At 38.5% G+C, this 27,635-nt stretch overlaps 1 protein-coding gene across 1 annotated transcript in view; it reads left to right on the top strand.

The window, feature by feature from the left end:
* Positions 1-13,219: 13,219 nt before the first annotated feature.
* The window catches only part of LOC145778954 (MYND-type zinc finger-containing chromatin reader ZMYND8-like), a 17,643-nt gene continuing 3,227 nt past the window's right edge, over positions 13,220-27,635 (top strand). The window contains exons 1-21 of the mRNA XM_082590541.1: positions 13,220-13,954; positions 14,206-14,313; positions 14,616-14,765; positions 15,437-15,562; positions 16,319-16,429; positions 17,116-17,253; positions 17,601-17,751; positions 17,927-18,055; positions 18,616-18,686; positions 18,840-18,894; positions 19,018-19,148; positions 19,304-19,394; positions 21,230-21,295; positions 24,696-24,760; positions 25,111-25,400; positions 25,676-25,781; positions 25,916-25,973; positions 26,264-26,367; positions 26,490-26,577; positions 26,787-26,928; positions 27,304-27,512. Coding sequence (XP_082446667.1) covers positions 13,220-13,954; positions 14,206-14,313; positions 14,616-14,765; positions 15,437-15,562; positions 16,319-16,429; positions 17,116-17,253; positions 17,601-17,751; positions 17,927-18,055; positions 18,616-18,686; positions 18,840-18,894; positions 19,018-19,148; positions 19,304-19,394; positions 21,230-21,295; positions 24,696-24,760; positions 25,111-25,400; positions 25,676-25,781; positions 25,916-25,973; positions 26,264-26,367; positions 26,490-26,577; positions 26,787-26,928; positions 27,304-27,512 — 3,124 coding nt within the window. The remainder of the gene's footprint in view (positions 13,955-14,205; positions 14,314-14,615; positions 14,766-15,436; positions 15,563-16,318; positions 16,430-17,115; positions 17,254-17,600; positions 17,752-17,926; positions 18,056-18,615; positions 18,687-18,839; positions 18,895-19,017; positions 19,149-19,303; positions 19,395-21,229; positions 21,296-24,695; positions 24,761-25,110; positions 25,401-25,675; positions 25,782-25,915; positions 25,974-26,263; positions 26,368-26,489; positions 26,578-26,786; positions 26,929-27,303; positions 27,513-27,635) is intronic.

Below are 27,635 nucleotides of genomic sequence, written 5' to 3'. Positions count from 1 at the left end.
TTTTCAACAAAAATGTGGGTATGAATATTCCTGTAAAATGGTGCTGTCAGGTGGCATAGCAAAAGGATAAGATCATGTTTTCTTCGGCATTTTTCGGAAATAAAGCTAAGTCTCTATGTTTTCTTGTTGTTAATTCCTGGCTGAGATGTTTGAATGTTTGGTATTGGCAAAACTCGCTCTTTTAATGCAGTTTTGTTTAAAATTAAGCTAGTTTTTTTTAGACTGAAAGCATCATTCCCAAGCATAAAGAGACTGAAAGCATCATTCTCAATATCGTGACGTCACACGCGTGCCAAGTGGTGTTGTAACACCCTTGGCTACGCCACTGGCCACTGATATCCCAGACGTCTTCATGATATCCCAGTATGGTTTTAGTTTAGACTATATCCATTTCCCTCTCACTAATTACTATAATAGGCTTACAGAACACTATGCTACATTGGCATACCTGGGGTGGGGTAGGTGGATTGGGCCATGTATTTCGTATTGGCTTAATCTATAAAACAACATTGTTACAGTAATTGCTTTGACAGAGCAATACAAAACATATTAAATGCCTTAATCTACGTCGTTAACTACTAAAACATTTTAAGGGAAGGAGGCATGGCCCAATGCCCTCCCCCCCTGCGTACGCCACTGTACGTATACGCCGCAAATTCTACGCCGCATACCTGCGGTGTAGACTTTTTGTTTGCGCTAACGCTTACGGCCACATTTTTTTGGATAGTTTGCGCTTGAAGCTACGCCGTAAAGTTTTTGCGGTTTTTTAGCGTATCCCAGTTTTTTAGCGTTTTTTAGCGCATAGCGTCAACGCATACTTTTTAATGTTTTTTTTTTTCGCTACAACACGCCAATACCTTCCAGCGCTGCAGTTGAAAGAATGTTTTCAATGGGCAAAGACATATTGAAACCAAAACACAGCAAAATGTCAGATGAACACTTTCAGATGCTTGTGTTTCTTCGTGGAAATTCAAAATAAAGCTTGTTTGTTTCGAGTGGTTTATACCGTGTGAATGTTTGGCACCTAGCAAACAAAATTAGTTTGCGCTAGTGTATGCGCTGACGCCGCCAACTTTTTTTCCACGTTGCGTTTACGCATGCGGCGTATGGTTTTTCGAACGTTTGCGTTTACGCTGACGGCGTCAATATTTTTTGTATGCGGGTACATCACTGCTTATTATTACTATCAGGTTTAGATCGAATTTGTTGAGTTAATTTTTATCAAGCAGCATCTCAATTCAATTGAAATGAAATTCATATTTGATAACGATAATTCGTGTTCACAGTTTCTTGAAGTACCAGTACTGAATACGCAACATCAAAACATAAAATTTACTGTAGAAAAAGCCACGGAGACTCTACCTTTTCTGGATGTAGAAATTAAGATAAATGGTAATGAGTAGGGCAACCAAAAGTCAATAAAGTCAAAATTTTTCTGCCTTGTTCAAAGTTTATAAAACGTCCACAAACTAAATTTCAGGCTGACACGAAGAGAGGTTTCAAAGTTATTAAGTAAAAAAAAGTCAAAATTCATGGTTAGGTCAAAATTTTCTTTTAACGTAGTTTTTCTTCTCTCTATTGATATTTTATTAAATCTACACAGATACTGATTTTTTGTTGCAATTTTTGTTGCTATTCTGACGTAATAATCGATTTGATGCAATTTCTGAGGTAATAATCTTGTTTCGCCCACTACTGACGATTGAATATTAGCCAGCTACCCTGCTGTTGATGAGTTGGTTGCCAGGGTTAAAGCAGTGACCATTTATAACAGGTCAAGAAGAGCTAGTTTAACTTCCATTGGCCAACCTCCACACTCCACAGCCAAATGTAACTAGATGGGCTTTTGGTTGAAAGCTGCTTTCTATTATTCAAAAAGTCTACCAAAAGTAAAAAATATCGTGGAAGGCTTCCATGATGGTGGATTGGTGGTGTCTTGCTGCGGCGTGCTCAAGATGCTGTAAAAGCTCCCAATTTAGCTACTCACCTTGTAGAAATAGAGGAGCAGTATAGTGCACTGTTTGATATAATTCAGAAGATGGAAAACAGCCGTTACACCATTCAAGAAGCTTACCAGAAAATGAGGTCTCTTAAATTTGGTGTTGATGGCTGCCAAATTGGAAAATATATTCAAGCAAGAATCTTAAGGAATGGCATCAAGTGCATTGTGAAAATGGGACGAGATGATATTTCACCACATTTTTATAGCCGGCTGAGGAACTCCCAAGCAACTTCTGTATCAGTAGAGAGAATCTTCCCTATTTTAGGAAAAATTTTGGCGAGAGACAGAAACTTCAAAGGCGATAATGTGAAACATTACTTGATGTTGAAGTATAATACTGCAGAACCCCCTCAGTAATTTCGGGATATTTAGACACTCCATATTTATCTTTTGCAGTTTTTTGAGTGACTTTCATTACCTGTTCGTTAGCTGTGGTGTCGTTGAGTCTTCCACATTTTTCTCATACTTCAATAGAAAAGAAGCTATCCTTACCTAACGGTTTGATTTCTAAATTTCACGTTTGAGTTGCAAACGAAGAAAGCTGTTGGTCAAAATTAGATCAAAATTTGTAAATTATAAAGTCAAAATTTCAAGTTTTTAGGTCAAAAAATTGGTTGCCCTAGTAATGAGTTTGATACTTGGGTCTGGCGTAAACCGACAAACACTAATCTTTTTCTTAATTTCAGCGCTGTTTGCCCATCTAATTACAAATCTGCTTTGATCAAGTGCCTTATCTCGCGAGCTCGAGACATTTGCTCGAACAATGACTGTTTCAATAATGAAATTAATAAATTACGCTCGTACTTTGGTGCCAATCATTATCCGACTTGGTTTTTCAATAAGGTTCTTAGGGGGTTTTTGAATTCGGTCTCCACTACGTCTCTAGTTGAGGAGCCTGATTTCAAAAACTTTCTAACGATCCCGTTTGTTGGTAAGGAATCCAAACGCTTTGCCACAAGTTTGTCCAGATTTATTGCCTTGAAGTTTAACGTTAAGATTTTTCCCGTTTATAAAACATTTAAAGCTGGTTATTATTTTCAGTTGAAGTCTAAAACTCCTTTCCGCTTATGTTCAAACGTCGTTTATAAGTTCACTTGCTCGCATGATGCGAGATCGTCATACATTGTTATGACCACACGACATTTGGTGACGAGAGTGGGAGAGCATTTGAATTTATCTAATTTTAATAAAAACAGTGCAATTAAAGACCATATTAGAAACTGCCAATCGTGCTCAAACAATAAACCGTCATTGCAGTCCTTCAAAATTGTTCGTAAGTGTTTATCCGAGTTCGACACCAAGATTCACGAGGCATTAATCATCAAATCTTTAAACCCAGGGCTCAACAGGCAATTATTTGCTGGCGGAGCTTCTTATCTTTTAACAGTTTTTGATTGAATTATCACGTCTTGTGCTTCTCGCATTTTCTTTGTTTGTGCCACTATCTTGTGTTGTACTTTTGTCAATCTTGCGTAATTTTGCCTGAGTTCTTTTCTGAATAATTAATTAATTTTTACTTCTCAAATACTTGACCCGTTGTGTTGTGTAATTTTCAGTTGTCATTTTGTGTGAGAGAGAGAGTTTCTTAAATGTTTAGATTTGACCATATTTTTGATGTGATACTATATGATTCTTTAGCATTTCTTTTAATATGTATTTTTTCGTATAGGCTTGAAAAGCTTATACTCTATGGCTGTATGACTAGCCGAAAACGTTCGCTTTTGTTTTTTGTTTTATAATGTTAAATGTAGTGTTGTTGCTGAGTTATGTTTGTTTATGCAAAATATGATGACTGAATTCTAGGTTTAACTTCATATTTTTTTTATCACGTCTATTTTAACTTGAAAATTACTGTATTCGTGACTAGAATTACTCGTAACGCTTGTGAGTAGTCTAAGTCCTCACCAAACCGCATGTCTTGCCTATAAATGCCAATTGATGCAAACGCTTCTGTCAGAAACAACCACTGAAGCTCCAGGGAAGCAACTCTCAAACTTGCTTTCCCAGGTTCAAAAAAATGTCAAAAAACGCCTTCGTTTTATCCAATCCTCACTCGTTTTGCAAAACGTCACCAGCTGCTTAGCCAATCAGATGTGTTACGGTTAGACTTGCTTACCCAGTGACGTCAATGCGTACATTCGCTAGAGCCAGGCGCGGATTTATGGGGGGGGCCCAGGGGGCCCTGGCCCCCCCGAAATTTTGTGAAAAATTGTATGTTTCTGCATCAAATGGTTTGATATGCTTCTAAACAGCTGATATTAGTCCCTCGGCATCACAATTGATGAAAGTGGTTGTTTTAATGTCTATTTTCTAGCATATCGTATATGTCGTAGTATCATTGTTCATATCTGTTTAGCTTTTTCTTTCTTTTTAATTGATTTTCAAATTTTCTTGCCCCCCCCCGAAAAAAACTCTTAGATTCGCGCCTGGCTAGAGCGACTAGATTAACTCGTCAGAATGGTCTCTCGTCACGGTACACGCACAGCATCATAATGCCAAAAAGCTTGTTGCTGTTTTTTGATGTCTCCTCGCCATGTACTTTAGCCTACTAGCTTTCATAGTCATGCCTTTGCCCTTTTTACAGAGTTGATATAACGTTACTTCGCCAATGAACGTTCAGGTGCGGGTGCAATATTTAGTTCGTTAATCTTCTATATGCAGGAGGCAAACTTATCCAGTTTTTTGTACAAATTGCTTGCGGTTGTAATGTTTAGGCCTAAGTGTTAGTTTTTGTAGTGTAGGCCTAACTGAATATCTGAGAATGAACATTCATGACGAATTAAACATTTAGACAACTATTATTCCATGTCTAACACAGGATTTTGGTCCTGCAGCGTTAAAATTAAGATTGTTCATGACTTCTAAACATTAAATGGATGTATGATCACGACATAAGCGAAGCACAATTTGACAGATTTTTATTTTTGATTTGTTTTGGAAATGCTCTCAGAGCGCACCAAATTGGAAGTGTTTTTCAAAAATTTCTTGGGGAGGCCCCCCAGACCCCCCGCTGGAAATGTTGTCTTCGGCAACACGCCTTCGGGCTTCGCCCGACGGTTACGCCCTTCGTGCCTACTACCTTGCTGCAGCATATTTCCAAGTTGCTTTCCCAACGGTTTAAGCCACCGAACGTCACTGGTGCTTGGGTAGTCCTTTTTGAAGTCTGGCTTCATGGTTGCTATGATAACGTCACGATGAGGGAATATGTTCTAACTAGAGACAGTAGAATATCGGGATGCGCAACTACATCCGCTTTTGGCTTATCCGCAACACTAGAAGGGTTACGATTTTTTCTGATTTACAAAATAATGTACATTTTATAGGTTATATAAGAAGAATGAAGTTGGTTTTAAAGTAATTTAAGGTTTTTAGTTGAAAACAAGCGAGCAACAAAGCGTGAAAAAAATGTCAAATTGGCAATTGACCCTTCTAATGTTGGCGGAACAGCGGAGTTGCGCGTCCCGGTATCTACCGTCCCTAGTTCAAACTAATCAACCTTAAATACGGTACATGAGGTGCATTCATGAATGAAAAATACGGTGTACAGTACGAATGCAGAACTAATACCAAACCATGTGCTTTAAGTCTGTATAAAACAAACCCAGGCGAAGCTTCAACACCAGCAAAAATTCAATCTTCCACCGCTAATCTATGCAGATGCAGTGCTCCTGTAGCATTTTGAGGTATTTCGAAAGTAGCATCGTCATTAGGTTCTGCATCAATATTTTGATTTGCATGCTTAGAATTTGAAGTTGTATAATTCGGGAAATTCTTCCTATCTTTGCCTGGCAAGATCGCTTCCAATACAGCAAAGAACTGGTCGAAGGTTTACACTTCTGTAGCCTAAGTTTACAACTTAAAAGAGTTTTATTTTCTGGCAAATTATACTGAAACACTGATACACGCCTGTAAAGACCACAAAACAACGGAAGCCACTTTAACAAGTCGAAATTCTGCCACTGAAATTGATTAGAATGCAACCGCCAACCAATCAGAACATGTTAAAAGAGGCTACCGTCCAATTGTGATCCATCTCGCACTCATCCAGAGAGTTAATGCTTGTTTTGAACTTTGTTTGGTAATTACAGAAGAAAAAGAGCAATAGCAGTAGTGGGAATCGAACCCGCGTCAATGAAATGACTACTTTCTAGCCCTAACCTTAACCCCTAAGCCAACCAGCTGACAGAAAATCCATCACTTAATTTGCTTTCTATCATCTTCTTTTCGCCATTTTTTACGTCACTTAAACCGTAGCTTGTGATTGGTTGGCGGTTTCATTCTAATCAATTTCAGTGGCAGAATTTCGACTTGTTAAAGTGGCTACCCAAAACAACAGCTCAAGCAAACGTATTCGCCTGCAAGTGCAAACTACGTCACTAACCCTATTGCACAGCATTGTAAATAGCGGCTAGTCGTTCACGACTCCAACGTCACGCTCTGTTGGTTTGTTATGCAAAAGGTCTATCACTGATTAGCGCTCAGTTGTGCCGCAATGTATTAGACCAGTGGTTCCCAACCTTTTTGACCTTGCGGCACCCTATCAAAGAGATAAATAGTTTGCGGCACCCTAGCAAAACTGGATCAATTTTATGAGGTTTCTGTATTTCAAATAACTGTGTGAAATAACACAGAATGAGTTGTACAGTATAGCGCGCGTAAATCAATGTATTTATTCAAAAGTCAGTGTGAAATTTAGGCTTCTTGCACACAGTCCATTAATATCTGGGGGCACATTCGATAAAGTCACCCGCATTTCTTCCTCGACTATAATATAACCAGTCGTTCTCGTTTTTTAGTTTTTATGTTCGATAATATAGAAAATTCACTCTCACATTAGGTGTGACGTGGAAAACTGCAGAAAAAGCACAATGGCTTTCTTTCCAACGCAAGGATATGTATTTTGAATTTTTATCCAGAACTCGTCGAGAGGCATCTGCTTGTGCATAAGCTCAAAATTTCCATCGTTACGAATGTCAATTAATTCTTCTTCAATCAAAATGGATTTCTTACTCATGCGTAATTGTCCGTGTAAAAGCTGGGAAAATACTTCTCAATTTTTACTTCCAATGATTTTAGGTGCTGAGTTATCAATGAGACAACTTCTTTGTTTTTCATTTCAGAGAAATGTGAAAGCATGTCAAAGTTCCCGTTCTCCACTTTTAAGGACCACATTTGCAGTGTTTCTCTCAGTGCTTTCATTTTATCGGTTGGGGTTAAAAGAGTTTAATCTTTGCCCTGCATTTTGGCATTCACGTTATTTAAATAGTCGAAGATATCTACCAAAAACGCTAATTTGGAGACCCAATTGTGCGCCGTGAAAAGCAAAATAAAATGATGAAACCTAGCAATAATAATGCGTTTTAAACGTCTTGATAGGAAGAACCGCAACGAGTCAAAATCTCTTTCACGCTGTTTTTCCTGGGCAAGAAAACAAGGGTTACCGCGGATTATTATCAACTTACAGCCAGCGACTTCCCCACTAAGTGACTCTCCAGTAAGGAGCCGGGTATAACTGCGAGACGCGAAACTTAGAAGCCCTGAAATATTTCCCTACCTATAAGGACGATTGTGGTCATTTTTGACCGGTTGCATGAAACGCGTTTTTTTTGCGGTTTTTTCTTTATTTTAGTTCAAACATTGATATGAAACAACCAGGCAATACTTTTTCGTGTTTTCTAGACGGACAAATACAAAGAAAACAATATTTAATACACTAGAAGCCCTGAAATATTTCCTTACCTATAAGGACGATTGCGGTCATTTTTGACCGGTTGTATGAAACGCGTTTTCTTACAGTTTTTTCTTTATTTTAGTTCAAACATTGATATTCGTACAAAGATATACAAACAAACATTGTTTGAACATTAGAAATCTTTTATCACGCACCGGTCACCTTTGACCGGTCAAGGTTTATAGGTAGATGTGTGAAATGCTCTGTTTGCGAAAGTTCTGGTGAAAAATTATTACAGCTACTAAAACTTTATAAAAAGTTAGGAAAACTCAAGGATTATGCACTGACATCTCATTGACACTCGGTTAGAAATATGCACTGACACTGAATGCACTCATTGACAATCGCACTGACACTCGGTTAGAAATAAATAAATTCCACACTTAACGGGTTAAAGTTAAAATAATGAATGGGCCGCAGTATTGCAATATCTCGCGGCACCCTTGAGCATTGCAATTGGCACCCCAGGGTGCCGCGGCACCCCGGTTGGGAACCACTGTATTAGACTCTATTTTATCACTTGTGTCTTAAATTTTTTTCTTCTGTTGTGTATCACTAACTAGGTAGTCCAATCAAACATGGCCACTTAAGCGAGGGTAATTGTAACCTATCAAGCTACAGTACGCATTTTATTATATCGTCAGTTCGACATTGACTAATCAGTGCCAAAGTTTGCTTAGGGACATGTAGGGATTTTTGAATGAAGCATCTAGGGATTTGTCGATTCTTTGCGTGGCAACACTGGAGACACTTTTTAGGACAACTTTTAGAAATCCATGGGCATAAATCCACCTCCAAAGCTTTGTTGACAAGCCAACGAAAAACAGAGATAAAGTCAAGTTGACATACCTACCAGTAATAACAGTGTGTTGTTTGAGAATTCATTATTCTCAGACAGGCTTTACTAAGTTTTAAAAAGACGAACTGCAGAAAAGTAATGAAAATGCAGCCTAGTAAATTCATTAAAGTACGGTAAAATAAGCCTATACTTTTATTGTCTGATATAAGTGTGCGGTTGAGCAATGCACGTTAAGGACTGCTCTCTACTCAGCGGCATCTAATGGATGGAATGGTTCCCCGGCAACAATTAGACTTCAACAATCGGAAACTTTACTCTGCCAATCTCAGGGACCGGGCCTGCGTCAGTGATTCAAAGCCTTTACAAATATGCGAAACTGCCAGGATTAAGCTCTGCAAGAAGCTTTCCCAGTCCAAGGATAAAGATTCAATCAATCAACTTATATAATTTTGTATTTCAAGCTCGTAGTAAAGCAAGCTGCTCTATAAATTTCTCATCACCGGTATGTAAGAATTTTTTTTAATAGCATGCTGATTTAGGGGTGCAACCTAGGTCGTACCCTGAACAGTTTGTACCCTCAGTTCGTACCCTAAAAAGATCGAAAAAAAAATAAAAAAAAGCCAAAGTTGCTGATCGCAGTTTAATAGCACAAAGCCGAACTCGCTGATCGGAGTTTCGCAAACAAACTCGAGGGTTAGGGGAAACTGCGGAAAAATATTTGAGGAAACTGCGATCAGCGAGGGTTAGGGTTAGATGGGTGCAACCTAGTTCGTACCTTGAACCATTCGTACAGTCAGTTCGTACTCTGAAAAGATTGAGAGAAAATATTAAAAAAAGCCGAAGTCGCTGATCGCAGTTAATAACAAAACGCCGAAGTCGTTGATCGGAGTTTCCCCAAACAATTTGAAACAAACTCGAGGGTTAGCGGAAACGGCAGAAAAATGTTTGCGGAAACTGCAATCAGTTAGGGTTAGAGCATAGATTACTCTATGGTTAGAGTTTGGGTAAGCCATGGATCACTGAATTTGATTTTTAATTCTTTTAATTAGATTTTTAATTCGTATTTTTAATTTTTATTAATTTCTAATTTCGTGATCCATGGGTAAGCGAAAACTGCGTTTAACGGAAACTGTGATCAGCGAGGGTTAGGGTTAGAGCATAGATTACTCTATGGTTTGGGTACCGGTAAAGGTTAGCGGAAACTGCGAAAAAATGTTTGCGGAAACTGCGATCAGTGAGGGTTAAAGCATAGATTACTCTATGGTTAGAATTAGGGTAAGGGTTAGCAGAAACTGCGGAAAAATGTTTGCGGAAACTGCGATCAGCGAAGGTTAGGGTTAGAGCATAGATTACTCTATAGTTAGGGTTAGCGGAAACTGCGGAAAAATGTTTGCGGAAACTGCAATCAGCGACTTTGGCTTTTTTAATTTTTTCTCTTTATCTTTTCAAGGTACGAACTGAGGGTACGAACTGTTCATGGTACGAACTAGGTTGCATCCGGGTTAGACAGAGGTGGGCAGTAGCGCGCTACTGTTGTAGCGGCGCTACTAGCGGCGCTACTTTTTTGGTAAAAGTAGCGGTAGCGGCGCTACTTTTTAGTTGGAGTAGCGGCTGCAGTAGCAGCGCTATTTTTATTCCAAAGTAGCGGTAGCGGGAGAGGCGCTACTTTATTTCAGTCGCACTCCCGCTACCGCTACTTTTTAATTTAAATTTTAAAAAATATGCTTGTTTTTTTGCAATACTGGCGTGGTTAAGCAGCTATATAGCCTGATCGGCTTGATTGCAAAGTTTCGGTCTTTTCTAGCTGAAGTCAACTTCTTCGGCGAATATCTCCGTGTGATGAAGCCTATCTGCCAGGCTTTAGACATTCTACAGGGCGAGTCCAAGGCATATTAGGCTACGGAGTCTTGCTTCCAACCATCACAATTTGCGGGAAGAAGTTGACCGAGATCATTGATCTTGTGACCTGTGAGGAGTTGAAAGTGAAAGTCCTTGAAGGGGTGAAGAAACGATTCAACAAGTGCTTCAACAACATGAAATGCGTTATGGCATCATGTCTTCATCCCTCCTTCAAGACGCCGGGGCTACAATTTCTGCACTACGTTTCTGCGGATGATGCTGATGCACTGCGAGAAAAAGTCAAGACAGATGTAATTCGACTGTTGCGGGAGACATAAAGCCTGGTTGATACCGAGAAGAATGACACCAACACCAGTCATGACTCCGAGGATGTAGGCTATTTTTTGGAGTGTTTGCGCCATCCCGTGAAACGTCGGTGCAGAAGGAAGCAACAATTGTGGACGCCTTTTTTTCGGACAAGAGCAAGTCCTTGAGCTTTTCAAATACCGAGTTAAAACATCTGTTCATTAAATACAACACCCCCATTCCTTCCAGTGCTGCGATAGAGAGACTTTTCTCTGTTGGAAGAGATGTGCTTAAGCGAAAGCGGGCAGGACTTAGTGACTCTCATTTTAAAATGCTCGTGTTTTTGAAAGATGCGTAACAATAAATTTCCCTTAGAATGTTTTTCTATAACGATGTCAAAATGACAGCGTAAACGAACGATAACATTCGTTTTCAAGGTCATTTTTGCGTCCATATAGGGACTTGAGTGTTTCCTAGTATCATTTTAGACAAAAGTAGCGGAAAAAGTAGCGGTAGCGCGCGCTACTTTGGCCCGAGTAGCGGTAGCGGGTAGCGCGCTACTTTTGTAAATTCGTAGCGGTAGCGTGCGCTACTTTGGCCCAAGTAGCGGTAGCGGGTAGCGCGCTACTTTAAAAGTAGCGGGTGCCCACCTCGGGTTAGAGAGCATAGATTACTCGATTGTTAGAGTTAGGGCCGAGTTAGGGTAAGCGGAAACTGCGGTTAGCGGAAAAATGTTTGCGGAAACTGCAATCAGCGAGGGTTAGGGTTAGAGCATAGATTACTCTATGGTTAGAGTTAGGAAAAGGTTAGCGAAAACTGCGGAAAAATGTTTGCGGAAACTGCGATCAGCGAGGGTTAGAGTATAGGTTACTTTATAGTTAGGGTAAGGGTTAGCGGAAACTATGGAAAAATGTTTGCGGAAACTGCAATCAGCAAAGGTTAGGGTTAGAGCATAGATTAGTCTATGGTTAGGGTTAGCGGAAACTGCGGAAAAATGCTTGCGGAAACTGCGATGAGCGAGGGTTAGCGTTAGGGTAAGGGTTGGGGTTAGCGGAAACTGCGATCAGCGACTTTGGCTTTGTGCTATCTTTCTCTTGATCTTTTCAGGGGGAAAATTTTGAAATGTTTACGGAAACTGCGATCAGCGACTTCCGCTTTTTTAATTTTTTCTCTCGATCTTTTCAGGGTACAAACTGAGGTTACGAACTGTTCAGGGTACGAACTAGGTTGCATCCCTGATTTAGTAATATTCAATAAATTTCATGTTAGTTATTGAGAATAAGATGTAACATTACTATTATTTAATTTCAATATGCCATAGCCTACAACAATTTTCAAAATAAATTGAACAAGCACACTGCCCAGATTTAGTTTAATTACTAACTACACTGTTATATATAAGTTTATTATTACTATAAGTTTATTATTATTAAATTTGCTATTCCTACTCCTTTCAAGTGAAAGTTTTGATTTTTACGGTGCTCTTATTTTGCATGTGCATTAGGGACAGTGGAATATGGTAGGCTACTGGGACGACTCACTTTACTGATTTTTCTTGCAAATTGGATAGCTGGAAGGTCACTGCTAAATTTAAAGATTAGCAGAACTTCAAATGTTTTTTTTTTTGCTTTTATGTAAATTCATTCTCATCAAATGAAGTGCTATATTTTGCTTGATATTTTGGGTGCTAGAACATCTGCAGAACTTTACTGCAGCAGTGTGAGGCTACCTACCGTTACCGCTGTTGCATGAAGTCTACTCCTGCATTATCATGACTTGAATATTAAGACTATGAAGACATTATCATGACTAGAGTATTAAGTAAACGTGTTCATGGTGTTATCACATATAGATTTCCTACATTTATTTTATCGATGCACACTTTGTACATATTTGGACAGGTCAGATACGCTGCACTTGGTTACGTGACATATGGCAGTAGACTTCTAGCTGTAGTTACCCCAGATTTTGTCATAACATTATGACCATTCAGTGTCCACCATTTTTTTTAGTGAGCAGTCTCCTACTCCTACTATTCCTAGCTTGTATACTGCATAGCATAGTCATGAGCACAATCTTGTTGCCAACTTCATGGCGTGGACAACTTGACTTTACAGCATGGACAACTTAGTATTATTAATTATTTCCTTATTAGTACCGGTAATCAATAATTTTTCCACTTCAACTTGTATGACAAAAGTTTACCCAAGTTTTTATCACAATAACATATACATATCGTGTTATTTTATGATGTAAAGGCATGCAATGCATTTATAATTCATAATATCACATTGAACTAGCTCGCTGCTCAGATTTACCTAACTAATTGTAGTTGTTATTTAGGGCAATAACCTGCTGGACTAATGGAGCCTGTCCTGAAAGCTACTTCTAGACCTAGTCAATAGTTAACACTGTCATTCGTGCATTCTTAGTTATTTTTATCTTTGGTACCGTAGCTATTAGTCAACAGAAATATTTCATGGCTAACTTATGTTTATGAATTTTAGTGCTAAGGTTACTACATTTGGCAATAAGCTTTGTCATGGATTTAACTCCAACTTCACTGGAGGAAAATGCCTCAACTGAATCAGTGGTTACAACTACTTCCCCTCTTATTTTCACTTCTATTCCAGTGCCTGGTGTGAGTGAAGAAACAGTTATAGAAGGATCAGCCAGTTCTATACACCATCCACTTATGCAAGGTTACGTCAGTGGATCTTCTAGTCCCATACCGTTGGTTACCCATAGTTCTAGTGAAACATATGCAGCAACTCTGGGTCAAATTAGAGTTGATCCTGCGGCAATGGATACTTTGCAATCTTCAGGTAATAATCAGGCAACTGCCGTGATTTCAAGTGTAAACCAGATTATGGCTGGCAAAGACAACAACATGCCCATGGAAGTCACTTCTTCGAATTTAGAAGCAGATTTTCTGCATAGTCTTGACCAACCACACAGAAAGATACAAAGTGCAAAGTTATCTGATCCATATGAAGGTGTAGGTCAGTTGGTGCCAGCATTTTCAAAAACCGTTCCATACAAAGAGGATTCGTCAGGTTCTGCAGCTGGAAGTGAATCCCTTGAACGAGTATCACCAATACAACTAATTGGAACACCTGATGGATCATTGAAGATCAAAGATGGTTCAGACTCTTCTGCTTCACATCAATCTCGTTTGTTATCCCAGTCATCTAACTCTTCCAAAGGAGCGCCACCTAAGCATCGACGTGCTCCAAAATCCAAGAAAAAGCAATCACTCCCAAAAGATGAATGGGAAGTATGTTGATTATAAGAATAAATATTTGTGTACACTGTACAATTTGTACATGTATGTAATAAAATAGTTATAAACTTAATTCTTCATGAGCATACAGATTACAGAATTTGAAATTTTGTTAGATTTTTTTCAAGTTGTTTTATTCACATGTCAGATAAATTATATATGCCAATGAAAGTTAATTTATTGAGACATGATTATTAAAATCTGTTTACCCTGGGTTGTTTGTAATGGCCATCATTTTGCTGCAGCATGACAAGAATGACTTTTACTGCTGGATTTGCCACAAAGATGGAGAAGTTTTGTGTTGTGAATTATGTCCACGGGTAATGCATGCAAGGTGCCTTCGTATAGCTTCAGTAAGTATTGCCATACAATTTACAAAGCAATATACTGTATATAATGTATAATTATATATACATAGGCTGTGTCATCCACACAATGCTCAATAGTTGTGATAGAGTTGAATGTTGTATGATCTATTGATCTATGTAGTTTACTTCTTAGTTTTGGCTAAGTCTTCACTGCAGTCGTATGATTGTATATGTGTACAATTTTACAATGTACGGTGTACATTGCAAAATTAAATTAATGCCTTTGCTTTGATGAGTCTTTCTGTTACTTATTTTATGTTTTATTTATTATGCTGATTTGTTGTTAGGAACCAGAGGGTGATTGGCATTGTCCTGAATGCAGTAAAATAATGGGAGCGGAATGCAAAGAAAAACAGTCTCCTGCCATATCTCGGCTTAGTGTAGATCAACTTGCTTTGCATTTGCGTTATGCTTTGCAGAGAATGAAAACAACAGGGGTGCGTATCACATCAATGAGTAGTCGCTATATTCATTGTTTACCATACTTTTAATGTGCAATTGTGCATGATCAGTAACAGTAACTGTTAGCATACAACTTCTTGACAAGATTGGTTGATTGTCATGGGGACAACTAAAGTGAATAAGCCTAGTCAATTTTTTTGTCTTTAAAGTTCATAAAACGGCCATAACCTAAATTTCAGTTTGGTTTTTGACCAATGATGTTGATGTGACCACTACTGGATAATTAAATATAAGTATTCTAGTCACAGATAGACTTCTGGTGTGGTTTCTTGTCTAAGTAGGCACTCAATATAATTAGACTAGTATTAAGTAGCACTTAGCGATAAGTCTTATTTTCACAATGTTCTTAAGTTTGTCATAAGCTATTGTGTCTAAGGATAAACAATCAATTCTTCTAAAGTTTATATCATAGCATATTGCAATATTGCATGAATAATTTTTTGACTATTGATTGAAAACTATTGATCATAATAATACTTACCTGGTTATGAATGTTTTTAAATGCAGTGCCAAAACTGAATGTGGTATAGATTGCTACTTTTGTGATGTACTTAAAAGATACAGCTTCGCTCAGTTTCTTCTGTAATGGTGATATCTTTTTCCACTGCATGCTTGATATTGACAAGTATCCTTTGTGCTGATCCAGTGTGACCCTTTTCTTGAACCAGTCAATACCAAGGAGTTTCCTGATTACCTCGGCTATGTATTTCATCCTATGGATCTTACTACCTTGGAAAAGAACATTAAAAAGAAAAGCTATGGATGCACAGAGGTTTTGTAATATGATATATGTATTAACTTTTACTCAATATGTGGTCACTGACAAAGCAATGGTTGAATACAATTTAGCATGTCGTTGGTTGTTTGATGTATATTATATATATAATCCATGTACAATGTACATGCTATTTACTGTATAAAAAACGTATAGTTGGGACGTTTCGTAGGTTAAAGATAAATTTTGTAGAGTTATTCCAATATTGAATGTACATTAAATGTTTGCACCAATATCTTGTGTCAGTCTGAACTAGCTGCCCTGACATTGACATCTAAAGTCCAAGAAGACAGCTTTTTAATATTTATGCAATAAATTATAGTAAAAGAATCACATGTACTTCCAATTTTCAAATAACATAAAATTATTTCCAAGCAAAATGGCCTTTAAACTGTCGTTTTACACAATCTGTTCTAGTTTAATCTTTCAAACAATCCTCGTCAAAGAATGTTTCCTTCAAGCATTGCTTTAAAGAATATTATTTCTTAAGTAAAAAGTGAATATTTTCACAACAGTGAGTTCAAAATATTGTGTTTGGTTCTTGTGGTAGACTTAAATGTTTATTGATTTTGATAAGATTTTGGAAACATTTCAAACCCTTACTAATACTGTATCTAAAACTTTGGTATTTAAGATAAGACAAAGTATACTTTCTATTTTGTGTAAACTTATCTTCATACATTTGTCTATCTAAAGTTAAGCAATAGTTTCGGATATATACGTACAGTAGTTGATTTTAATCATGATATTTAGGCGTTTCTGGGTGATGTGAAATGGATTCTCCACAACTGCATCATATACAACGGACTTAACACCAAGCTAACCCAAATTGCTAAAACCATGGTTAAAATAGCTGAACATGAGGTATGATACTTAAAGGTTGAGCATGTTTGAATTTTAAAATCTAAAGTATAAGTGCGTACTGATATCAGTGGCAGATCCAGGGGAGCAATCACATCCCCTTAAGCACAGAAAAGTAAATTTTTGCAAGGATGGATTTATGTAGACCTACACATCATTGCGTTATGTTGAAATTGTCCCCCCCCCACCCTAAGGCTGTTTTATGGATTTTCCCCTGACTGGTATTGCTTCAATTATGTTGAATAATTTGATGTGTTCATCATTTCTCAAAACACTGATAAATGTAAGTTTTGATTGTCATTAGCTAACTATTTCAAAGCAAAAAGTTGTTTTATCAACTTGTTTCCAGTCATCTCTGACTTTATATTAAAATGTAGCCTTACAGCTGGCGTCCTTCATCTTTATAAACCTAAAGTAAGAATCAACCCTTCAGTTTAGATCTAAGCTCTGCATTCTGCATGTACTGTAAAATTTTTGCAAAGCAGTTGCAGTAAAATGAGATCTGCCAGTTCTGTAAAAAGTGAACGAAAATTTTGGTTTCATTTTTTCAGGGTTAGAGTCACACTGCACTTACGGTACTCAATTTTTATCAAAGTTGATGGACATTTAGTTGTACACGTAAAGTGGATTTATATTCCGCCTTTTTGTTGATTTGCACATTAACAACGCTTGCTCGTGAATGATTGCAGATGAAAGAGATAGAAGTTTGCCCCGAATGCTACTTGAACTCATGCCGCAAACGTGACAACTGGTTTTGCGAACCATGTCAAAATATCCATGCTCTGGTGTGGGCGAAATTGCAAGGCTTTCCCCACTGGCCTGCTAAAGTAAGTTGCAACGCAGTAAGTTTACAACATGAAACAAAGATTTGTTGAACGTTGAATTCAGCTATTGAATTTATCATCTATTTCACTAAAAGAGGTTTGAAGATACCGGCACAGCTTTTTTGTTAACAAAATTTGAATTTTAACTGTTTTGATGCAATCAATGTCTGATTTACAGTTTTATATTGTATTTTAAACTGAAAATGCTCTACTTCAATTTACAGATAAACAATTCACTTTTGAAACATTCTGTTCATTCCTCCAACTGTTGATTTGTTTTTCATTGATGTGTTTGTTGTTTTGTTCTATCAAATTTTATGTGCAATGTCAGACACATGATTTTTATTCAGGCATTGCGTATTGACAACGGTCAAGTAGATGTTAGATTCTTCGGTCAGCACGACAGAGCTTGGATATCTTTGTCAAATTGCTATTTGATGTCGAAGGAAATGCCCCATCCTGTTAAAAATAAGAAAAAAGGAAGAGGTCCTGGTGCTAAAGGTGAGGCTGTTTTGTGCTCAACCAATCATTTTCCTTTTTTTAAGCCCATCATATTTAATTATAGTATGACAATCTAAGTATGATACTACAAAACAAGAAAGCTTGTGGTTTGACCAATAACCTTTTTTGCATAAACACAACTTGGTACTTGGTAATGATTCTTTGACGTTATTAGGTGGTTTGGATAACGCAATGCAGGAAATGCAACTCTACATTGACAATGTCGTCCGCAAAGCCGGAAAATTTGAATATGCCCCTCTGAGAACTCCACTCCCTGAAGAAACTTTGTACAGAAAATTAACAGGTGCGGTTTGAAAATATTTCCAACGCCATTCATTGAATTCCAATGTTTTATAAAACCTTGTGAAATCTAATCGTCAATAATGATAGGAGTTGCCGTCTGCAGACGTTGAATCAATTTAAAAAAACGACTGATTTGCTGTCTGGGTTAATGGAACATGCTGATAGACCTTGTCGACTGGTCGTACTGAAACACAGCGCGGTAATGTGTTTGTTGACTTGTCACAGTATCTCGAGGCACTGATATGGTAAACTCTTTGCCGCGCTGTAATGTAAACACACGCTCCACCATGCTGCCGTTGGTGAGCTTGGGAAAGTGCCGAACATACCGTCTTAAATGCTTCGGGCTTCAAATTCTCTAAGTGCAAACGAGACAAGAGTTTTAGCAGGAATTAGTACACATTTACAGTCGAAGTTGTTTTGAGACAAGTGAATGTTTAGATGTTACCCTATCAATCGCCATCTTCTTGGTTCTTATCTCAGACAGCAATGAATGTAAAAAACGGTTGATTTGCTGTCTGGAATATTCTCACTTTATCACCTGAATCATGTCACAATTTTCAGAATCTCAAGATGCCGAGAAATTAAGCACCGCCACCTCCCTAGATGACCAGGAAAAGCCAGCAACGTCTTTGGTAAGAAAATCTCTTTTACTTGAATTAGAGATGACAAAGCAACTCCATTTTGTACGAGCTTGTTTGCAAGAGTTTTGATTTTGGAATTTATACAACCAAGTACAGTACTGTTGGAATAAAACATTGAGCATTTTGTTGCATGTTTCAACACAGGCCGCCAAAGAGAAGATGCAAGAAGATAAAGAGCCTTCCCTTAAACCTTCACAAGGTAATTGTTGCTGAGATGTACCTACGCTGTAACAACGTATTGCTGCTTATACCCAGCCCAGAGTAAAAAGTTTGCGGTAAACTGCTTAATTCCGACAAAGTAGATGATAATGATATTTTTCAGCTGCAAATATCAACCTGGCAGCAACTACCGATCCTCAGATAAAAGCGAAAGCTACGTCCACCAGTGGTGCACAGAAAAAGAGCAAGCCCCGTGTGCTGAAGAAAGCCTCTCTCCGTGATTCTGTGACTAGTGTGAGTACAAATGTTGATTAAAGGTTGATCGTTGCAACCACCGGTATCTGCACGGTTTCCTTTTAATTGGTGATCTTTATTTATCGATTTTGATTTTAAATTACGTGCAGAGGTGTTTCTCTAACAACAAAATATTGTTTGTGTTTGTTGCACAGGAAAACGACGAATCCAGCGCTGATTCAGACTCAAGCATGGAATCCGAGATTACTGTGACAGCGACTGAAGCGGCAACAACATCAGAGCAAGGTAAAAGCCGATAAATTGGTTAGTGATGCACCGGAGGCAATATTTTGGCCGGAGGCAGGATGTTCCGGCTAGAGAATGTCAACTCCGACCTTTGTTAATATCCACCTTATATAATATAATTAAATCAGTGTTTTAGACAAGGGGTTGTTGGCAGGAGCGTTGACACGGAGGTCCAGAGGGTGCTTTGGGACCCGAGATGATTTTAGATGCTAGTAACTATTTTAAGAAGTACCGTACCAGAACTTGGGGCGTGAGTGTCTCATTGGTAGTGGCCCAAATTGTCTTTTCAACGGCCCTAGTTGTTAGTACACCACTCTCATCAAGCAATAAAGCGATAACCAGGCACCTTAAAGAAAGTGCTTCATGGCAATGCTTAGGGTCCTTTAAAATGGTTCATTTGGGAGTCAAAATTTGGGTCCCACTCCAACGAACTGCCTACCCATCCTAGCAGGTATCCAACCCGCTGAGCTACGCCGTAAAGGAGCCACGATTTCTCTCGCTCGCCGCGCTTTGGACCCCGACCATCTCCTCCATGCAACATTCAAGCGACCACCACCTATAAAGCAGCGGCTGAAATCAAGACGCCCCTTTGTGCCTGTCGCACAACAACTACTTAAGAACGCAGAAGAACTTGGTTTAAGTGCGGCACACTGGACGAACCACATGTGGAACACGGAGTGGCAAAATCACACCTCCACGCTCCGTGACGTCATACCCGACGCCGATCCCCGTCCACCAGGGATGTCCCTCGCAAGGCTTGCGTGGATCAGGCTTAACCGCCTGCGAACTGGCGTCGGCCGCTTTTGTTCGGACATGCACAAGTGGGGCCTGGCTCCTTCATCAGAATGCGAGTGTGGTGCCACAGAACAGACCGCAGACCATGTCATCCACCACTGCCTAACCCACCGGCCTCCACACGGTGCGCAACTGCGCATGGTCTGAGGGTCCTGGACGACGAGACTGCTGAGTGGCTGAAGATTTCCTGCCCTCCAATCTAGCCTGAAAAGATCGCTCATACGCCATCATCATCATTTGGGTAGATTTTAAATTTGGCTGTGTTTTCCATCCACCTCATGTAGTACTGTTTTTAAGATATTGCCAATTTTTTAAACCTATTATAAGTCTTACATATACATTTAAAACCAATTTCACAGCCAACATGTGTATATTTGTATTCCTGCGCCACTACAATACACAATAATGCATAAAGTTAGATTTACAAGATAGTCAGGAGCCGGAGTTGAAAAAAGTGGCGGAGCCGGAGGTTGTTCCATCACTAAAATTAGTTTTTAAGTTACTTTGCATATCATTTTTCTTGGTAAGCAAAAGAATACGGTAAGTGACTACTGAGGTTTTCAGCTTTGCAGAGATAAAGGCTCTAAAAAGACACATGTGTATCTTATTGGGTACGCTGCTTTACATATTTACCACTGAGAATAGTACATAAAACTTAGAATATGTCTCTATTCGGTCTAGAGATCATCATCATTGCCGTCTCCGATACGAAGGTTGGCTGTCGTTTGCACACGTCACGTTTTTCCGCTACTCTTTTTTCTTCCCCGATGCTTGACAAGTCAGCCCACCGTTTTACATCATCTCCCCAAGTTTGTCTCAGTCTTCCCATGCACCTCTTTTCTTCCATCATACCTTCAATAACATAATTGATGTAGCTGCCCTGCCCCGGTCTTGAGATAAAGGAGCAAAACCCATCAAAAGCGTTGCATCAGAAACTCTTTTGAGTGTATTGCATCAGCATTTGTTAGTTACAAACTAAAAATATACATTACATTACAAGCCCTCCATCGCTCATTTAGATGCAATCTTTGTATCAGCAGGAGGAGAAAAGAAAACGGTTTCGGTCACAAAGCAAGAAGAAAAGAAGGAAAAGCAACTTGAAAAGGGTGAGTATAAAATGGACAGTTCAATAAGCATGAAATATTTTAAATTTTAATCATTTTTTATTACAAAATACATGGAAAATCAGCAGAGCCCTATTGGCATATGCATTTCGCTCTAACTGTAGAGCATCATTAGTGCCTTATTCAAATAGAATCTATTATTTATTCTATGATTTATTATTCTATTACTGTATTAAATATTTTTTTGATTCTATTTGAATAAGGCAATAATGATGCTCTACAGTTAGAGCGAAATGCATATGCCAATAGTAGGGTGCCACAGGCGCCCTCATGTGGCCGAAATCACCTGAACTTTTTTTCTGGTGTGACATTTCACATATTAAGGCACTTTGCAAAGTTTGATTGAGATTGGACAAAAATTGGATGTGCAGATTGAAAACGAAAGTCTAAACTGAAATACAGTAAAATTAGGGGATTTCCCTAGTTTGAACATCAGTTTTTTTGCTATTTCTCATCTTTTTCTCCACATTGAAACAAGGTAAATTCAAGAATTAGGTTAGGAGACCAGTGCCAGTATGTCAAGATCTCAATTGAGGTCAAGCATGACAGCTCCGCGCCTGTTACATTGATTCACCATCTTGCAACATTGAATCAACATAGCTGGCTTGACCTCACCCAGGGTCTTGGAATAAAGGCTTCCGGTATTACTATCAGGTATTAAAGGCTCAAAACTGCTTGGTGTTCCTTATTTGCCTGCACAAACATCCGATCCAAACGGAAAGCAAATAGCCAATGCAAGCATGGAATTGTTAAACAATTGGAACTGTACTGCATGTCTTGCTGCAATGGTGTTTGACACCACAAGTAGCAATACGGGCCACAAAACTGCGGCCGGTATCCAGTGCTGTATTTGTAAAAAAAGCACAGGGTATACTGTCAGATTTTCCAAAATGATAAATAATACACAACTTACAAAATAGTCTTTATTCTACCATAACATGAACTATCAACATCAAAATTATACGAGTACGGAATTAAGTTCATGGTACACCCAGGTACCATTGGTCCTCAAATGGTTAAGTAGTTAGTTAGTAGTTGTCAAGAATCAGTAAGGATAGCATAAGCACTCTCTTTGGAAAACCAGAGGGTATACCATAATTGCTCGAAAAAGCAGAGAGTATACTGCGTATACCGCCGTATACCCTCAAATACAGCACTGCTTGTATCCAAATACAAGATCATCTTGGAAAAGGCCTACTTTGGGCAGCATGCAGGCATCATATTGGGGAGATAATACTGACGCATGTTTGGGAAGAACTCAAAATAGAAAGCAGCAGTGGACCCAACATTTCCATATTTCAACGCTTTAAAAGCAATTTTCAAACTCTTTCTGATAGCGCATCAGGTTGTTTTCATACATCAAAATCGCACGAGGAAATTGATCTGCTTGCCAGCAAGTGGGAAGAATTGTCTGAGCTGATAAATCAGATGAAGCTCCATTCAGAATCATCCAAATTTTTAAGAAGCGACTAATTAGAACTTTTGAATTTGTATCAATTGTACTTAAACATTGAGCCACCTACCAGTAAGGATATGTCTCTCCAAAGACCTGGTGCATTACACAGAGCCAGGTGGATGAGCAAACTTATATATTCACTGAAAATTGTGCTCTTACAAGACAAAATTCATAAATTGCCCCCAAAAAATGCCATCATGAAAGCATCTCAACTCGAAAAGTTAAAGAGGTTTCTACAATTTACAGTTTATTTCTATGTATCATGGTGGTTTACATATGTTGAGGCGAAAAAGAAAGTTGATGCTTTCAGAGTCGTTAATGATGCCGCTGAGCGAGGCGTCAAGTTGGCCCATGACTTCTTGTCAACTTCAAACCTTGAAGAACGCTACCAAAACATTCTCCAAGTAGTCGAAAATGCGAGGAAGGTATTACCTAATCAACGTACTCGACAACTACAGTCTGAGGGCACATGGTTTTTAACCATGTACTTGTCAAAGTACTGACTGTATAACTCCATAAACTGTTACACAACGTTGCAATCAGCATTATTTGCAGCCAGTCATAGCATACCAGTAGCCTATTATGCTGCATTTTACTTTGTAATTAGATACTAGATAGTTGTGTGTTATTAATTGCCATTTTACCTTACTATTTCACTATTATTGCAAGCGTTAAAATAAATGTAGGCCTCCATAAATTTTACGCTATTGTGGTTTTGTTGTTAAGTAGTGGATGTCTGGACTCTAAGCATTGTGCTTTGTGTTTATCTTTCTGTGTTACGTTTTTACTGACTATGTTTAGTGTGTGAAGATCCAAATTTTTGTTTTTGAGTCCAAGTTCCGTACAAACATAGCTGAGATTTTGATCTTCAAAGACCAAAAAGTTTTCAATAAACAGAAACGATTAGTTAATGAATGTAGCCTAGTTTTGATTCTTCAAATGCTGTAGTAATTTCATCTCAATAGGCATTTTCTTTACATGGATCCTTTTTTATAATGCAAAAAACCTCATATTTTTAGGCATTTTTCATAAATTGTTGAACATATAATATACAATTGACACATGGTCTGTACGATTGTGAATTAGTAAGTAAGTTCACCAGAAAGTGTTCGAAGTTCAAATACTCCGTAACTGAGAAGAAATGTCTGAGTTTTAATGATCTAGAGAGGGTTTTACTATTGAAATTGTGAAAATTTACCTTTAACAACTTTAAACCTAATCTGCACGTCCAAATTTTATCAAAACTTATTGAAATTTCTCACACATGCTTTTTTTACTAAGTGTCACATATAAAAAAAAGTTCAGGTGTATCGGACGCAATTTTAATTTTTGAGGGGCGCCTGTGGCACCCTAGCCCAATAGGGCTCTGCTGATTTTCCATGTATTTTGTAATAAAAAATGATTAATTGATACTTGATGGAGAATCGATGGCCTGCTGCTTCTTAGTCAGGAGATCCCCTAGCCTATCCTTAATGGAATCAATATATGTATTTTAAATTTTGTCTTGATCGAATACTGTTATGCCTGCTGATGCTTTTCACATTTTAGATTTTATGTCTAAATCATTTGCGATACGTCACAAAAATCTGATAGCAACTGCTGTACAAGTGAGCTATCCTTTAAGGAAAAGTTTGTGGTATTCTTTTTGTTTCGTGAAAAAGTTTAGAGTTGTGAATGATAGAATTGACAAACACTCAGCTTAACTGCTCCATTAGATGCCTGTTTTTTTTTTTTTGGAAGAGCTTGTTTCCTCATCAGCTTCGAAAATGCTGTCCCATTCCCAAACACTTTTAGATAGATTCAACGTCCACAGACGTTGACTAATTCTGCAGACGTTAAACCAATGTAAAATGACGGATTTTCGGATTTTGCTGTCAGATTTTCGATCAGATTGAAATCTAACACATGCTTGTTGTGAATTTTCAGATCCGATCGTTAGTGGAGAGCGCGCTGCCGATACGCCAGATGTCGGTTACGTCGCAAGCAAGAAGGTTGGCACTGTGTTAAGAATGATGTCTCGTGCAATGCTCTTCAACCCTTTTCTTTTTTCATGCACCTTTGTAAATTGTGATGCATGCAACTATTAACTGGATTTTTTGATACCATGGCCTTGCATAATTTCAGTTCATGCATCCAACTGCAGACATGTTTCTTGGCAGTCGATTGTAGCAAGAATTGGCAGCGATAGCAACCATGTCTGTGAGGTTTTTCATTGCTATTCGCTTTTCCGATTTTTGGTGAACTCCCTCCACTCCCTTCGTTCTCATGCCCCCATGTGACTGTTATGGTGCACCCTGGTGGAAGACCATAGGCATTTCACTAAACATCCATTCTTGTTTAGGACGGAAATGTCTCTGCTCTGTTAGAAAAAGGCCTGGCTAAAGTTAAGAAGCGGCCAGAAGGCGACACTAGTGCGAAGGCTTCAGTCAAAACAAAATCGATATTGTTGAACAAGGATGCTGTCTCACCCAGGCCCGGCGGTGGCTCGCGTTCATCTGACAACGGAAATACTGGAACAAAACGGAAATTTCCGGACGAGAACACCCAAGGCGGAAAATCACGCCGGCTCGATGCTTCCTCGACTCCAACCAAGCCACCGGGGTCATTCAAAGAAAAAAAGAAGTACAGTTTGTACGTGCTACAATTGTGACATTAGACGTTGGTGTTGATTAATAAATTAACAAGACAGCGGCGTGAAGTTTTCCAGGGGTAGATGATTGTACTCGAAAACGATTACAAATCTGCCTTAACCCGTCTGTGTGAACAAATGCGACGTTTTGATTATTTTTGCAGATATCTTATACTTCATGCTGGCAACATGGCGATGAAATCGGCGGTTGCGATAGAATCTGTTGTATTTTCTTTGTATATATGTGGTAAAAGTTATTTTAACACATACTTGACAGAGACGGAGATAAACCTCGAAAACAAGACTTGCATTCGTTCAAATCAAAGAAGGAAGCAGTTCATTCTTCGCATGCTGGAATCAACCCAAAGAAACCGCTTTCAGAGGTTCACTATGAAATCGTATGCGTCAATATCTGGCGTTTAGCTGTTACACATGCCGTGTGTTTAGCTGTTCATTGTATCCACACTACATCGTACCTAATTTGATGGAGTTTTTAGAATCTTTATTCTTTTTTTAGATGACTATCAAAAAGAAGTCTTTCGATTCCACTAAGTCGCGACCGGATGACCCTCAAGGTGATTTGTATGTTTTCATATTTATTCTTTATACTAAAGCTGGAATGCGTGCGGTTTTTAGCAACTTTACTTGACGTTTGACAATTTAAAAAGTGCGTAAAGAATCGTTTTCTGACTAACGATTGAAAACACTTTAGTTTTTTTTACGTCAATCCGAAGTTTTTTTGATTGTCTACGACTCTACGTCGACATCTTTCCTAAAAGAAAAAATGATGTACGTTGGGTCGTATTTGTTCAAACGCGATTGGCAACGGGCTACTCGCTAACTACTATTGATTGTTTTTTTGCAGAGAAATCAGGCTTGAAATCTGCTGCAAAACTGCTGGCTAAAAAAGTGGCAACCAGAAAGCAAGAGCCGACCCAAGGAAAGATTAAAAGCTCCATGCAAACTGGGGTAATTATCTTTTATTAAAAAGTTGGAAATCATGTTTTCTATGATATTGCAATTTAAGCATTTCCCTGCTTGTATTGTGGCTTGTCTTGGAAGAGACTGTTGAATCTTGCATTTATTGACAGAACAAACTACCCGGCGAATCCGTTACAAAGAAACTGTCTTCATTCACTATTCCAAAGCATAAACCTTCATTCACTAAACCTGAAGCAGGTAATTTGGTGAATTTTGGTAAACGTGAAAACATTATACGCTATTCTGGTCTAAAATAAGCTGAACTATCACAAGGAACTGTGATACTTTAGCTTATCTTTCACCACAAGAGCGCATCATGTTATTGAATTGAATGCCTGGTGAACAGCCTCATTCATTTGTATAAATTAAAATGTTCTGGTTAGTTTAAATCTCTAGTCGATTTCCAGAGCAATCAGCACATATCGCGAATATAAAAGGAGGAGGACAATCTTTCCCGCAGCATTTGACGCCCAGTGAAGGTGGCCACCCAACAAGGGTCATGCCGAGCGTCAATGTTCCGATGCAGAAGTTGAAGAAATATAATGACAAGTGAGAGATTCATAATTCCTTAAAAGTTTTGTAAAATCTTGTTCATGCAGTTTTTGTGCTCGAAAAAAGACATGAGCGAACAGTGTTGTTCTCGTAATCAAACTATTGCTTCTAAATTTCTTCAACATGCCGCTTCCTCGCTTGACAAGAAGTTACAATTGGCATCATCTGTACTTCCTGCAAAAGCGATGCACAAAAATTCGACTCAGCTGAAGAACCAGTAGACTGAAGTGTGTGTTTACTGTTTATATATAATATAAAATTTAATTTTATTAATAAAACACTCAGGTGAAGCAATCTAGTCATTTGCTTCGTATGCTTATTTTCAACCTTCAGTAAAATAAATCGTCTGAAACAAAATAACTCCTTGTGCAGAGTGATGCAGTGCATGCAGCAGGTTCTAGCCAACATGTACGAAGACATGTTGCTGATGTTTGAGTCAACGCAAGTCTATCCTCCTCAAACGAACTATGAAGCAACAACCGAGTCCGCATCCGCTCTTCAAGTCTCCAAGTTGACGTCAGAACTGGAAAAGCTGAAACGGATGCATCAGCAGGAGATCACAGAAATTCAACACAATCATGGTCAGTTGTGTAACATTAAGACAAATCATCTCATTTCTGAATTTTAGATCCCAAGTATCTTTGATCGTTCAATATACACTTTATATTTTAGGCATGTATGCCTACCCTGGTACGGAGAAATAC

This window comes from Aplidium turbinatum, chromosome 10 (assembly GCF_918807975.1).
Source record: "Aplidium turbinatum chromosome 10, kaAplTurb1.1, whole genome shotgun sequence".
NCBI lineage: Eukaryota > Metazoa > Chordata > Ascidiacea > Aplousobranchia > Polyclinidae > Aplidium > Aplidium turbinatum.
This window is presented reverse-complemented; position numbering and strand designations above follow the sequence as displayed.